Consider the following 14,432-nt stretch of genomic DNA (forward strand, 5'->3'; position numbering starts at 1 on the left):
AACCGACTCATATCGCTTATCTATAATGTTTCAATCATATTAAGTGTTACTGTTTAGGCTGCTGTTGGCGTATTTAAACCACCCTACTCCCCTGTTACGCTTTTCGTTTCGTCTCCGTCTGCCAGCCACGACGCCCGAGAACACAGGCCACCTCCTACCACCACCTACGCGTGCCACGATGTTTTCCCGCCAAAACAAAGAGCAAAACTAAAGTTGAATTGTCACCTCAGTCTTTGACAGCTTCACTTTTGTTGGCTCAGAGAAGGAAACGCAACTCTGAATAGGGCACTGCCACAGAAAACAGATGGAGACGCAGGTTTCTCTAGCAGTGTTTGCAGTTCAAAGTGTTCCATCTCGAAAATTTGTTTTCACCCAAACTTGGAGGTGGAAACTAGTCAGAGTGTACTGTCTGCCGCGCCACTCGCGGCATGCTGGCCCACATACTACAGTGCGCACCCCAAGACCCCGCACCCTCAAGCATCCGACAGCTACCAGCAACAGTGCGAAGAGCCATCACCTCGTCAGACTACAACACCCAGAAATTAGTCGTCCAGTGCGTCCGGGAGGCCCCGGAGAGGCAGCGGGTGGGCGGCGCGAGCCCCTTGGGGCCGAGCGCCGGACGCCCGACCTGAAGCTCCTAGGGATGGCCCGGATGACGCCATCGGCGCCACCGGACCGTTTCTATTCAATAAAGTCTTTTCTCTCTAGCCACGCTGAATTGTCACTCGTTGCACTTCCCTAGGCGGTGTGTGGCTGAGCCGCATGTGTTGCTCAGTTCATCCCAAGACATGCAGTTGCAGATCTCTCACGCTTACCGGCTTGCCATACGCCCACATGTGCCTCAGGGCCTCACGATAAATCCCGTGGAACGTAAAAAGAAACCTGACCCGTGCTTTTACCGCGTCAGCAACATGTAGTTTCTGCGATATCATAGAAAACCTAAGTATTGCTTCACTGTGCCGGGCCAGCCCGGACCGTCAGGATGGCCCGGCCCGTCCAAAGCATTTACATTTCGGCCCGAGTCCAGCCCGGGCTTGGGTGAAAAGTAAGTCGGGTGGCCTGAGCCCGGCCCGCCGGCTGGGCCCGGGCTTTCGGGTAAGCCCGAGCCCGTGCACACCTCTACTACATATTATAGGTCACCACTAAAAGCATAGCTATCAGTGTGCTCACTGCACGTTAGTGTTGAAGTGACATAATAAAATGGAACTGGATGCCCCACTACAATCGCCCAGTGATGCTTCTTGGCGGTGGCTTTGGAAGTGGCAGGGTAGTCGCCACTGCTTCATATGTTTTCTTCAAAACCTTGGTTGTGTGTTTGAAGTTTGCAATGGAATAGGTATCACTGTTATTGGGACAAAGCACCCTTTGTAAACAAAACTTGTACAGTGGAACCCAGATAATATGAATTTCAAGGGGCCGCTTGAAAGCGTTGTATGACCAGGGTGTTCTATGGGTGCGGGTAAATGCCGTTGTAGTAGACGGTCTCACGTGACAGGTGGACCAAGAAGTTACTTAAACTACCTACTACAGTCGAATCCCGCTACAACAAAATTGACGGGACGCGCAAAAAATTTCGTTGAGGCGTGAAATCTGCCCCAACACAGCACGGAAGGGCAAGAAAAATGGCCCCGGACATTTCCACATCATTGGCAGCATAATACAATGTTTAGAAAAAGGAGTGACGCGCAGTAACATTGTGTTTATTCAGATAACAAACATACCAATAGTTATCTTTTTTTTTATCAGCACGCAAAGAGCGCGATACTGAGGAGAAGGGGAGAGGTGAAGAAATGAAGAAATGCAGGCACAAAGGCGTTTCCACCGAGCTGATGACTTGCAGATAGCTGCTAGGCAATTGAAAGCCCCCCTCTCGCTTGTGGCAGGAATGGCGCCGTTATCTTGTCCTCTGACTAGGCACGGCAGCAACTGCCCTTGGCAGGCAAGCCGCGCGTGCTTGCATTTATCGCGACCGCGCGCTCGTGACTAAGATAGGATGACACCGGTTCAAGAATAAACATGAAAACATTATTTTTGCTCTTGACTTTGAAGAACTGTAGCAGGAAAACTGTAAGGACAGCTGCTCACAACAAATACATGACGGCACTGCGCCAGCAGTAGAGCACATTTGCGCGATTTCAACTGGATACGGATTGGCTATAGCTCCGGCTTGGCGAACCTGGCTTGCGCCTCATGTAAAGACGGTTCGCCCCATCGTTATCACCATCAAAAAATGGCGTTGACCTACGAGTTTGTTTCTGTTTTGGGTGGCCATCTGGGCACACCGCGCAGGTTTTCGGTGAAACTAAGCGTCCTGAACGTATAGAAAGTAACAGATAGCTGGCGCTATGCTTATTTTATAGCAAAATAATTGTCCAAACCCAGCCCAAATCATCGAAAATTTCGTTGAAGCGAAAGCAAGCCAGACAAATGGTTCGTTGTGGCGAGGACTTCGTTGCATTGACTTCTATGGCTAGCTGACAGGGAATTGGAAATATTTCGTTGAAGCGGAAATTTCGTTGAAGCGGACTTCGTTGTAGCGGGATTAGTGCGTTCTCGCGTGATTTGCAAACCTTTAGCTAAAATTTCAACTTGAAAAAAAAAGAAAGAAGAAGAAGAAGAAGAAGAAGAAGAAGAAGAAACGCCTATTTTGTGCCCTCCTCCTCTCCACGGCGTCTGAGCTAGCCCGCCAGCCAAGCACCGCGTGCTACATGACCCCCGTGCCATCCAGCGCTATTTATAGCTCGCCAGCCCCACGCCTTGCACACACGGGATGAGGCCGACCTGCTCAAGCAAATTGAGAGGGGAAAACATGAGTGTTAAACTGCCAAGGCCAAGTGAAACGAATGATAGTACCAGGCGGCAAGGGAAAAAATGCGACAAATAAAGGAGCGGAGCGACAATGCCACTTTGAAAGACATTCATCAGCAGAGAGCAGAGATAGAGGGAGAGAGAGCGTCAAGAAAGGAACAAACTTGGATACAGTGGGTGGAGAAAGCGGGTGTTTGCTCATCGCCATGGGGTTGCGCTGCATATATTTTCATGTTCGTTGGCGACTCAATGGGAGCTTCAAATTCACGGTCTGCCATAGCCGGGCTGGAGGAGCAGCGGGCGCGCACTTTCACACGGCCTGCGCTTCGGGTATAGTTTCCACCTTTCACCGCCGCTAGTTCGTGGCGCGGCAGACCAACCCTCGCCGGTTGACCTACAGCACGGGTGGGGTAGAGCGGCGGCGCGCGCGCATTTGCCACTGCCGTAGCCCTGCCGTGGCTACACGTGATACCTGTCCGTGTAAATTTACACGTGCGCCATTAAAATAGGCAACTCCTTCCCCCCTTCTGAATTTTCGGTTTAATAGGATCAAACAGCCTAACATTATCACTCGGAAGCGCCTAATCAAAAAATTGAAAGAAACATTTTAACTCGGGGCACATGAAGAAAAATATGCGAGTCCTTCATATCTTATCAGCGACTGTATTATATGAAAATGGTGAGGCAGCCAATAAACGCGGCATTTTCCGTGACTGAAATATCAGTTCTTATTTTTCCTTTCGGATGATGCCTTGGTTTGCACACGCACAGGGCACGACCAGTGACGCGAATGATTTACCGCCGAGGGAGATACGGTTACCGCTTAGCTAAACGTGTTTCTGCTGCTCACGCTCCGCTGGCAGTGAGCGCACTGTCAAAAACATGCAGCTAAAACTCTTAATCATGCAACTGAAGTGCACAACCAGTCTTCTTTTTGGTGAGATATAGCAGCGAAGGCATTCATTGGTACCGGTGATATTCCGCGGCAGATCCAAAACACTTGTGGCAAGCGTTGTCGGCTCGCTCGGCCAGAGGCGATGTGTCGACTAAGAAAAAAGAAAGTTGGGAGGGTAGAGGGTTGGTTCGAAGCGCCCTCACTCTGTCAAGAATCTGCTGTATCGTTTCCTTGTTGGGTGCGCAGGCCGTATGAAAGTGCGCGTTCGCCGCGCCTCCAGTCCGGCCGTGGGTCTGCCTGCCACCTGAACCTTGACTTCGCGCGGTTGGCGTCAACGTTTATAGATACTTTTTCAGTTCCGTATTTCCCCACCGCAGCCATGGAAAGAAAACAGCCTGCCGCGGCTCTCGCCACCGCGGTGCTGCGTTTGCGAGTTGCGCTAGGGCAGCGAGTGTCGTCTGCTAGCAGCGACCGTTCCGCCCAGCATCTCCGGTTCTCAGCACTTCTGGCTGCGTACGGCAAAAGGAATAACTGTTCTCTGAAGTTGCTCATCATTCTGTTGCGGCCGTTCCAGTCCGCGATTTATTTGAAACGGACCGCATTATGCAAGGAGTAATGTACGTACGCCCAGGGACTTTGAGCGGTGGCTAAAATATCAAGAGCGACATCGTTTTAAATAAAAGTTCGCGTAGCAGTGGCTTTCAAGAGTGCACACCAATTCGCTTGCCATGCCAATCGCACATATTTACTGCATCACAAATGATATTTCCTCGCAGCCACGCGCAACAACTGCTTTCTTTGTGATAGACATCCGAGTAGCCCACTTTCCGAGCCTCAAACTGCCCGCTTTGAGTTCTGCGACTGCGCAACTCGGAGCCATCAAGTGCCAAGTTGTATTCTTCCATGCGAAATTCTCAACGTTCATTTTGTTTATTTTGAATAAATATTCGACATGGGCTTGCCCAATATGTGGGTATTGCGATGCACAAGGAGTATTGCGCACACACAAGGACGAAGAAAGGAAGCAACTAACCCAGGTTCAAACTTCACCTTACTTAGATCCGTGCAGTTAGTGTTTCCAAAATGGGAAAAGAAAAACTTTAGTGAGCACTCAGTTTTCAAAATGGGAAAAAGAGGAACTTTATTAACAATAGTGTTCACAAACTACATTCCCTTGGTGAAACTTTTGCTGTCGCGGCTCTGTCTAAAAAAGTTTCGCTTTCTTTCGTTCTTTTTGCGCACGAACTGCGCTGTCATTCCCTTGGCACTTAAAAGTCGTGCAAAAAAGTGCACGCGGGTCACCAAATAAAAATGTATCAGGCTCGGCTGTAAACTTCCCGGCGTGCTCTGGACAGCCAACAATGTTTGTACCTTTCTTAAAATTAATAAGGGCATCCAGAACATCCCAGAAAAGGTCCCCGAATGTCTCTCCCTTGCACACTTGCCTGATTATGTGCTCCACAGAGCTGATACAGGTGAACAGCTTGTTGGAGGGGAATACAAGACTTTCCGTGACAAAGGCACGCTCAATTACGAGCACGGTTTCAAGAGGAAGGGAATCTTGCGACCCCAGGGCTTCTTTTCTACAGTTTTCACAACGTGTTTTTGCTTAATTTAAAAGCAACATAGCCAGCCAAGTGATATAGTGCTGTCGTTTCTGGTGCAGAATTGTAGCCATGATCATCAGTAGCACTGTACAGTTCTATGAATGGAATAGACATGAGTTTTTTCCAAACATGCATGCTCTTTTCCAAACATACTTCTGGCGGAGTGCGTCTTGACGCTTTGCTCCAAGGCTTGAATCAAATGCACGAGAACGTGGTCGCTACCAGTCTCGCAATTCCCTTTCACAGCCATGTTTACAGGTGTGTACAGTGAAAGTAGACGAAATATTTGGCTGAACTTCGGCACCGTCGGATGGTCTTCATCGCCTCCAAATGACCTCACAAGACCAAAGAATCTCTAAAAAGAAAAAAAAGACGCATTTTAACCACATTTAATGCAGCAGCACTTCAACTTAGTTACCTCGAATGGATCTTGGTTCAAGCTCGCTGTAAGAATATAGTTGACGCCCTTGCTGTGCAGGAAATCAATTATAGACAGGACTGACATCAGTGTGACACGGATGTACTCGACAGTCTGAGCAGATGCAAAGAGCTTGACATTCCTGTTTGATTCCGCCCCATTCATCATCTCCAGAAAATCCTTCAAAAACTGCAATACAAGAAACGGCAATAACGAAGAATGAGACTGCCGAGCCTCAATCGTACTCCAAAACACCAGTCTCCGCTTACCGATGCAAGACTCGCATGTTTGTTTCTAGTGTTTTGTGTACTATATACTTTAGTATGCTTACCTGAATCTTGGGGGAACCTTTCCTGATCCCAGCCGGAGGAACCTTTGTATTTAGAATGTCAGAAAGGTCATTCATCAGCAATGTAAAAGTGCTGTCCGCGAAGCCAGGTACTTTTAGCTGCCGGAAAACTTAAGTCCAATAGCAACGCTCTGGCTGAAAAGCTGAAATAGAATTTTAGCATTGTTTAGCATTTCAAACCATTGTAAGTCTACACAGTTCTGCAGAATGAGACGTCGCTGAATGCACGTTTAGTGTGCTTGTACAATGTTTCACATGCAATTCGTTGCATCAAAACGCCAACACCAGTCACTAAAAGAGGTGATGGCCTCGAGGAGGTTATAGCGGCAAATAATGCGTCACAAATATCCTACCTGAGTGGCTATACGCACATTCATGGTTTGAAGCCTCTGGGCCTCACATGGCACTCCGTCAGTTTCGGTACGACTTTAATGTGGGCCTTCTTTTCTGCCTCAAACAGCTGCTCATAGTGATGGTCGTTTGCTTGGTGCTCCCCAATCTGTAATTCAAATGCCCCACATTAAAGCGATAACGGGAAGGCTCGTTAACGAAGGTCAGGTATTCCAAGTATTAATTGGTTTGAACAGATTATGGGTACACTTACCTGCCTGTACTTGTGCTTCATACTGTAATTTCTTACACACTTGATAATGTGTGGTACATCACACGAGGTGCAGAAATGCACCGTCAATGCATGGGTGAGCAATCTTGCACTGGGCGTCAGTGAGTGTTTCCACTGATGCCAAGATGTGTCCACACTGACTTGTTGTTTCCTGCACCATCACTGATCACTGCTACCACTTTAGCACCATGGTCATTCAACTCCAGCACCACGTTCAACACAATTTTTGCCAACACCCATCCTGGTGCGGCGCCATTTGTTGCACAACTTGCAATAGGCTGGACCCATGACTCAAACATGGGGTTAAACACGATGACCAGAGCATCCGCCAATTTGTTGGTGTCTGCTGTGGCAATGTCACCATAGTTTACGAATCCGTCAAACTTGCAGGAAGCTCTGTTGAATTTCGTCGTTTCCCGGAGTTTGACCTCGGGGTCAACGGACCGGCTCAATTGGGCTCAACGGACCGGCGCATGCCGTGAACGCTGCCGCCGCGGCCGCCGCTGCTGCCGACGCACCGCAACTCACGACCCGAGCGCCCTCTCAGCGCTTAGGGTAAACTTGCACCCGCCCGGGAAGGTACAGTTCCAAAACTGAAAAAGTATCTATCAACGTTGGTTGGCGCGTTGGCGTACTGCTGCCGAGTGAGACCATCAAAGGTTAACTCCCACTTGTGAGTACCCGTCTGCTTGCTTGCATTTGTTCAGTAAGTGGTTTGGTGCGGCTGCGGACTTTCGCACATCAAGCAGTGTATTAAAATAAAGAAAGGTCGAGACGAGGCAGCGAAGCGGTCTAAAAGATTGGAAACACGCCGGTTTATCCGCACCAGGGTCCGTTGTATAAAGCGGACCGTGTGCTCCCGAGCGTCATATCATCGGGGGTTTCTAATGCATTGTTTCTACGAGGAGTTTTCCGGGACCGCAGCAATCTGTCGTAAGAAGCGGGCTGTCGTAAGTCCGGGGGACGTATCAGCAGGTATCCGCTGTTTTTCCTCTTCATGGCCCCTTAAAACAGGCTCAAACTAAAAATGTCAGCCTGACGATAATTCAGTACAGTTGTGAGGAACATGCCACTTTGTATCACCCATGAGTACCTTTCATACTTCCAAATATGCACCTGTGGATGTGAGCACATTCTCAGTAATAATCACATGCTCGTCAGCCCTCACTCATCATCGAGTTGCCTTCTTGATCCATACCTGTTCTCATTCAGCATCACTTGAAACCAATCGCAAAAGCACTCAATGGGTAAGTCGACGACTTAGACACGATAAGCTGATAACGAACCTTTTAAGGAGTGCCAAAACTTTTCGCACTGGAATATTAATTTCGGATTTAACGCAACTACGTCTTGGCTATGAGGAGCCTTGATGTGGGAGACTGTTTTACCCCCCCGCATCTCTTTCAGCCTCTGGTCCACAGCTTAATTTTTTGCCTTTCCATTAACTTGTATCCTGAGCATTTTTTTTCAGAAGTGGACATCATCTTCTGCCTGCATCAAAGTTCTTGCCACACTGTAACATCTACTTCTTTTAGACTTTCTGTGTGCAGCTGACCCACATCGTAAAAGGACTGGCAGCGTACTATCAGAGTGTGCACACCCAACAGCTACAGGTTTTCCCGCTCAATTTAATCCAGGCACCAGGCAATTTAATCCAAGTGCCATCTAATTTAATTGATGCCAGCAAATTTAGGTGGCAACCAATTTAATCCTGTCACCAACCAAATTAATCCACCTGTCAGGTGGTTGCTCAGGAGTGTTTTGGGCGTAATTAGGCATAGCTTTGCAGACTTTGTGGCACATGTTGTGGTGAAAACGTGGTGTTTCTTGATCCATTATGTGCAAAATATCTTAAGCGCACAGCTTACTGGACATTTACTAACACTTGCAGACCAGGAGAGCGGTCTTAATTGATCCGTTGGTGCCGTGTACTGATCGTCTGCGAGATCGTCAGAAGTATCGTCTGCTCACGTATTGTTACACCGGCAGACGATATTTCTGACGCGAGCAGACGATATTATAATTCGGAAATAATATTTAACACTGCAGAAAAGATTTCATTGATTGAAAATCACAACGCAAAGGGCATTTAAATGTGTTTTTATCGAAGGAACTTCTGAAGGCATTGTTATGTGAGGAGCAGATGATACTTCTGACGTGAGTCATCGACGGCGCTCTCGCAGACGATCAGCTCACAGCACACGGCACCAAAGGATCAAACAAGACCCCTCTCCTCGTCTGTGCGGGTTAGTAAATGTCCACTAAGCTGTGCGCATAAGATATTTTGCACGGAATGGTTCAACTAACACCACATTTTTACCACACCACGTGCCACAAAGTCAGCAAACCTGTGCCTAATTACGCACGAAACACTTCTGAACAATCACGTGACAGCTAGATTAATTTGGTTGGCGACGGGATTCGCTGGCATCTGGATTGAATTAGATGGCGTCTGGATTAAATTGAGTGGGAAAACCTGTAGTAGCTAGTGTTCCAACGAAAATGAAATTGTTCAAAAAAGTAACAACACTCACCCAGCGGCAGGAAGTGTGCCCGATAGTTCTCCCAGCAGACGGCAATTCCTTTGAGACACTTGCCGTCAGTGACGAAGGGGCTCTCCCGTGGCTTCGTTTGGAGTCGAGCGCTTCTCCTGAGCCCAATGGACGTCTCCCTCTCCACGTGCTTGGCTACGGCCAAGGCCATCGCAAACTCCTTGTGCTTCGCCCAACGTCGGATGAACTCATCCACGGATCGAACCTGCTCCCAAGCAAAGGCCTCCCGCACCTGATCGGCAAGCGAGTCCGCCGAGAGGTCGCTGTCGTCCGTCGACGGGAAGAGTTCGCCGTCAGAAGCGCTTCTCTTGCGGCTTCCCGACGACTTCGAAGACCGGGTGCTCCGCTCGCTGCCGGGATCGCTACGGTCCAGTTGGCGGGCTTCGGACCCCGGAGAACTGAACAATTCGGACAGGGTGGACGCTCCCAGGGAACAAGCACCCAGGGAGATCTCAGACGAGTGAGACTCACGAAGTGGTGATTTCGGGAGTGTGTCGTCTGCAGCGCCGTCCTTTGTGACAACGTTTGAAACATCTGGAGTGTCATGAACATCAGCAGCCTGAATCGTGATGCCTTCCATGGCCTTGACCGTTTGGCTGTCCAGGACAAAGCTTGCGCTAAACCTGTAGGAGTCCCTTCTCGGAGACAAAGTGCCCGCGACCTGGTCTGTAGCTTGCTCCACGCTCCTTGAAGATGCCACGGGCGGACTCCTTACCTTGCTTGCTCGCGGAACAATCGTGTCTTGAAAAGGGCTGCTACTCCCAAAGGAGAATGACTCCCCCATTTCTCCACACCCTTCCTGGCTCGTTGTAGCAGCGGGCGAGGCATTTACATCGTCCCTGCCAGATTTGCCAGACTGAGGTGTCAACACTCCTCTGCCTCCACTCGAAGCAACGTGGACTGCTGCACTTTTGAGGACTGTGTAGGTAGAAGCACAGACTATTCCTTCTTTTCTGGAATCATGAATTCGGGCAGGCGCCTCTTTCATTCTGACGGGTGTGCCGTCTTTTGGCAGCAGCGGTGCGGTGTTTTCTTTGTCAGCGCTCAGCGTCTGGGTGTCCATGCTAAAGCTACCGCTCAATTTATAAGACTTCTCTCCAGGGGAAGCAACAAAAGGGTGGTTGGCATTCGGCAGTGCCTGCGACTGTCTCGTTCGTTCGGCTGTGTGCGAAAAGAGGGGAGAGCTGTCATTCTCCCACAACAGGATGGCATCGTCCAAGTCAGTGTCGGGAACTTTCGCCGAAGCCGGCGAATCCGCAGATCTCTTGCGTGCATCCTCTTGCGAGCTCGGTGGCCCAACAGGCAGGCTGCCAAGGATTTCGTCCAGCATCAGCCGCTCGCTGTCGTCCGAGTCGTGTGCTTCTGACCCAAGGTGTGCGATGGTGCCTCCTGGCTGCAAGGAAGGCCACGGAAGAGACTGCAAAGCTTGGCTGCTCTGTGAAATTTCCTCTTTTCTAATGACGCCCACAGGGTCAAATTTGTCGGCTTCCTCGGGTAAAATGACAGCTTCGGGTGACGGCTGGCCATTTCGTCCTTCAACAGAAGCGCGCTGTGATGCAACAACCTGGACTTCTCTCAACGGAAGCGCTGCGCAAGAGGGCGGCAAGTCGCTGCGTTGCGAGTCGCCAGAACTGTCTTGCGTCGTGATGCCTGGTGATGTGCTCTTTCGTTCCTCAGTTTCTTGAAGCCCGTCGTCTTGAGTCGTGCCATCAGCTGAAGCTCCCCTCGCTGAGGCTGCTTGGGTGCTGGTGGCTTGTTGCTCCCCCCATGCAATGGCCGCTCCGAGGGATTTTTCGACCACCGCCCTTGCCTCCTGCACCAAGATGTCCGCCAGCTGTGTGGTGCTCACCGTGCCGTGTGCGCCAAGCTGCCAGGTGCGAGCTTCACCCCTGAAATCGGTAACATGGTTGTGGAGACACACTGATTGGCTGCTGTCAATGGATATAACGAATTATATTAGTTTCACCACCCCCAAAAGAAAAACCGGACCACGGCATGTAAAGTATACGTCAGAATTTGACACTCGTCCGGCACGGCTGTTTTAAAACTCCTGCAGTGACTTCACAGCCATGCGCACCTTAGCCACGCGTGGCTGGCTGCTTGCTCAGCCAGCGGGGCGGAGCGAGCAGGCACGTGTGCCACGTGATGGCGGTGAGAGGTAGCACAAGGTAGTCTCACTCTCTTCTAGAACCAGTTCCCCAGGTTCCCTGTGCAGTCAAGGTTAGTCGATGGTTGTGTGCGTCTACCCAGTGCACATGCTTTAAAGCAAAGTTTTACTAGTCTCGTCAAGCGGTTTCGCCGTTGTGGTGAATTCGACCATCATTTTACCGCAGCTGCACATTATGCGATTCACTGGGCCGAGCTGAGCAGAGGGCCGCATTCACCGCTGCCGCCATTGCTGCTGGCTTGGCGCACGCACTCTCGGCAGCTGGTTTGTGTCAGTCCACGTGACTCGCCGCGTGCATACAAGCTTGGCTACAGTGAACTAGAATAGGGGTAGTGTGCTCACTGCGGAGCGCCCGAATGAGGCGCGCTGAGGCCGGCGGCCTCGACTTTTGATAGTTTTCACCCGCTCCGCTTGGTGTCGCTACGGTTCAAACCACGGTAGGGGAGCTGCGTGGGCGTTCCTCGATCTGCGTGCGTTCCGGCGTGGTGGTTTGATGGTTGTGGCGAGTTCATTTTGCACCTGTGATTCCATTCCTGGTGCGCGTTTGGTTATTTTGTTTTCATTGAACTGGGAAGTCATCAATGTAGCGTGCGGCGCGTATTTGTTGGACTGTGAGTCTCCTTCACGAAGGAAACAAATAAGCCCGGTAGTAGGCAGAACCATTGCTATGCGCCGGGCTGCAAGACCGGCTATGTTAACAAGAAAAGTGGCCTTAAGGTGGACCTTTTTAGGGTACCAAGAGAGGCTTCTCGAAGAGAACATTGGGAGAGGAACCTCCGACGTGCAAATAAAGCGCTGAACGACAACTGCGCTGTGTATACGAGCGACGCTCCGTCATCCGCGATACGCTAATGTCATGCAGGGACGAGGGGTCCGTAATTTTCGTGGAAAGCCAGGCTTAGCACCAGATGCTGTGCCGACTATTCTACCTAACTTACCTGAGTACGCATCGAAGAAAGTACCGCGGGGGAGGCCGCCGAGAAAGTGGAAACAATAAGCTGGGGAAGAAGCAAAATCGTGACCCAATGCAAAGCGTAAAGGGCGTTTCGAAAGTACCGAATGTGGTAGCAGTGAAGACGACGTTGCGCTGAATGAGCACTCACAAGAGCAGGAGACTTTCACTGGCGAAGCTGCACGACCCGAGGCCGTGTCTTCTGCGATAGATTAATCTCTACAGCCAAATGACTTTTTAAAAACGCCGAGCACACACCTTCAGTGTTCTGGACAAAGCATGCACTTCGTGGAGAAAACGACACAACGTTTTGCTGCACATCTGTGTTGAACTGTACCATGGAACTAGTATCCGAGAAGGTGTGATGTTCATTCGCATCAGGCTGCCCAAGGAGGTCGCAATTGTGACTCTTATGCAAGGATATTGTGAAATTTATACTGTCGTACGGCTTCACTTCTTTGTTAGAGTAAACATGGACAAGTCTGGCCCACGGGAATGATCCAAGCACCTTGAGATGAGCCGTAACTGAGCAAATAAGGCGGTTACTTTGTCTTTATGCTCAGCCCGGCCTTACAAAATAAATGTTTGCCTCTGCTGCTTTGGGCAGAAATTAAGGGCTTGAGTATTTGAAATTTTCTTCGGTACGGGAGGAGAGTGCACGTATGCTTAATGGGTATTTGGTCTTACCAGTTATCCACTACACTGTTCGCTCGCAAAAATAAGCGAAGGAAGAAAAAAAAAATTTCAAGAAGGAAAAAAAACTTATTCTATTAGAATGGACTCCGGCACTGCGGGCCGAGTAATCCTCCGTAGATTTTGCGTGCTGGGTTAAGGGGGTTAGTACAACATCAGCTAAACAAGAAATCAAATTTTGTAACTCTTTCTCACTAATTACAAAATTATTCTGCAGCACGCAACAGCCGGTTATGCCTCTTCCCTTCAGGCGGGTATGCATCTATAAAAAGCATTAAGCTATTGTTAAGAACCGAGAACACGGACTGCAATCAACGTTTTTGAACGGCAAGAATGCAGGTTGTGTTTGTAATTTCATTGGAATTCATCAAGAAGCACGCAAGAAAGCAGCCAGACTCGCGCCGCGCTTGCTCATCACGCACTGCACTCTTCACCTCGTATTCACTCGTGTGAGGCTTCTACCGAATGCACATCCGCGCTTTTTACGCATGGTATTAAAGTGTACATCATTACAAGCCGGCCCAGTCGTTTGCGGTAATACGTGCGGTGTTTCCCTGCGAGCCTACGCGACTACGTACGCGCAAGCTCGTTTGTGGCGTCCCTACCGTGGTTACGACAGCAGTGCCACCGCAAGCGGCCGCCGTTGTCGACAGCGGCGGCTTCACTCCGGCCGCGCCTCTGGGCACACTACCCCTATTCTAGTTCACTATAGCTTGGCCATGAATGAGAGCAAGGCTGGGCTGCCTTCCCCCAGCGATGCGTGGTAGCTGTTGGATTTGAGCTGTCGGTGGTAACCAGCGTCTGACCACCCCGCCGAAATTACCCGATGAGGTGTTCGGCTCGGAAAACGACGAGGATGGGACCACAACTGTAGACAAAGGCAGGCTTTGGACGAGTAGTATAAGAATTACAGCTAAATCAAAGGTTAAACAGGTGAAACCTCGACTTAACCAGGCTAAGCGAAGCTTTCGTTCTGCGTATCCAGGGTTAGCTGAGCTAATCAAATGCCATTTTTTTGACGAGGGAGATGAGTGCTCTCTAAGTGTGCTGTACCTTCTCCACTACGACAGAATTTGATCGCTGCGCCAACCGACGATGCTATTGTCGCAGATGTCCCTGGACAAGCCGACGCAAGCAACAATGAAGACACCGTGGTCTCCCGTGCACACATGTTCGACGTGCCAACATCGTACCTTCGGCGCCCATGGCGACAGCGAAAATGGCATCAACGTGGTTGCCGCTACTGTAACGGAAGTCTTTCGCATGTGGAGTCCGAAACATAGGAGCATCATGGACTTTTTTCCAGCTATGTCTAGCGAACAATAAAATACACAGTGTGCGCATCGAGCAAGCAAAATATTTGCCGTCT

At 49.9% G+C, this 14,432-nt stretch overlaps 1 protein-coding gene across 1 annotated transcript in view; it reads right to left on the bottom strand.

Moving 5' to 3' along the window:
- The window catches only part of LOC144153374 (DNA polymerase theta-like), a gene marked incomplete at its 3' end in the record, with an annotated part of 93,379 nt that overhangs the window by 18,275 nt on the left and 60,672 nt on the right, over nucleotides 1-14,432 (bottom strand). The window contains 1 exon segment of the mRNA XM_077685027.1: nucleotides 9,234-11,140. Coding sequence (XP_077541153.1) covers nucleotides 9,234-11,140 — 1,907 coding nt within the window.

This window comes from Haemaphysalis longicornis, unplaced genomic scaffold, assembly GCF_048455015.1.
Source record: "Haemaphysalis longicornis isolate Haplotype H1 unplaced genomic scaffold, Haemaphysalis longicornis Haplotype H1 scaffold_9, whole genome shotgun sequence".
Classification (NCBI taxonomy): Eukaryota; Metazoa; Arthropoda; class Arachnida; order Ixodida; family Ixodidae; genus Haemaphysalis; species Haemaphysalis longicornis.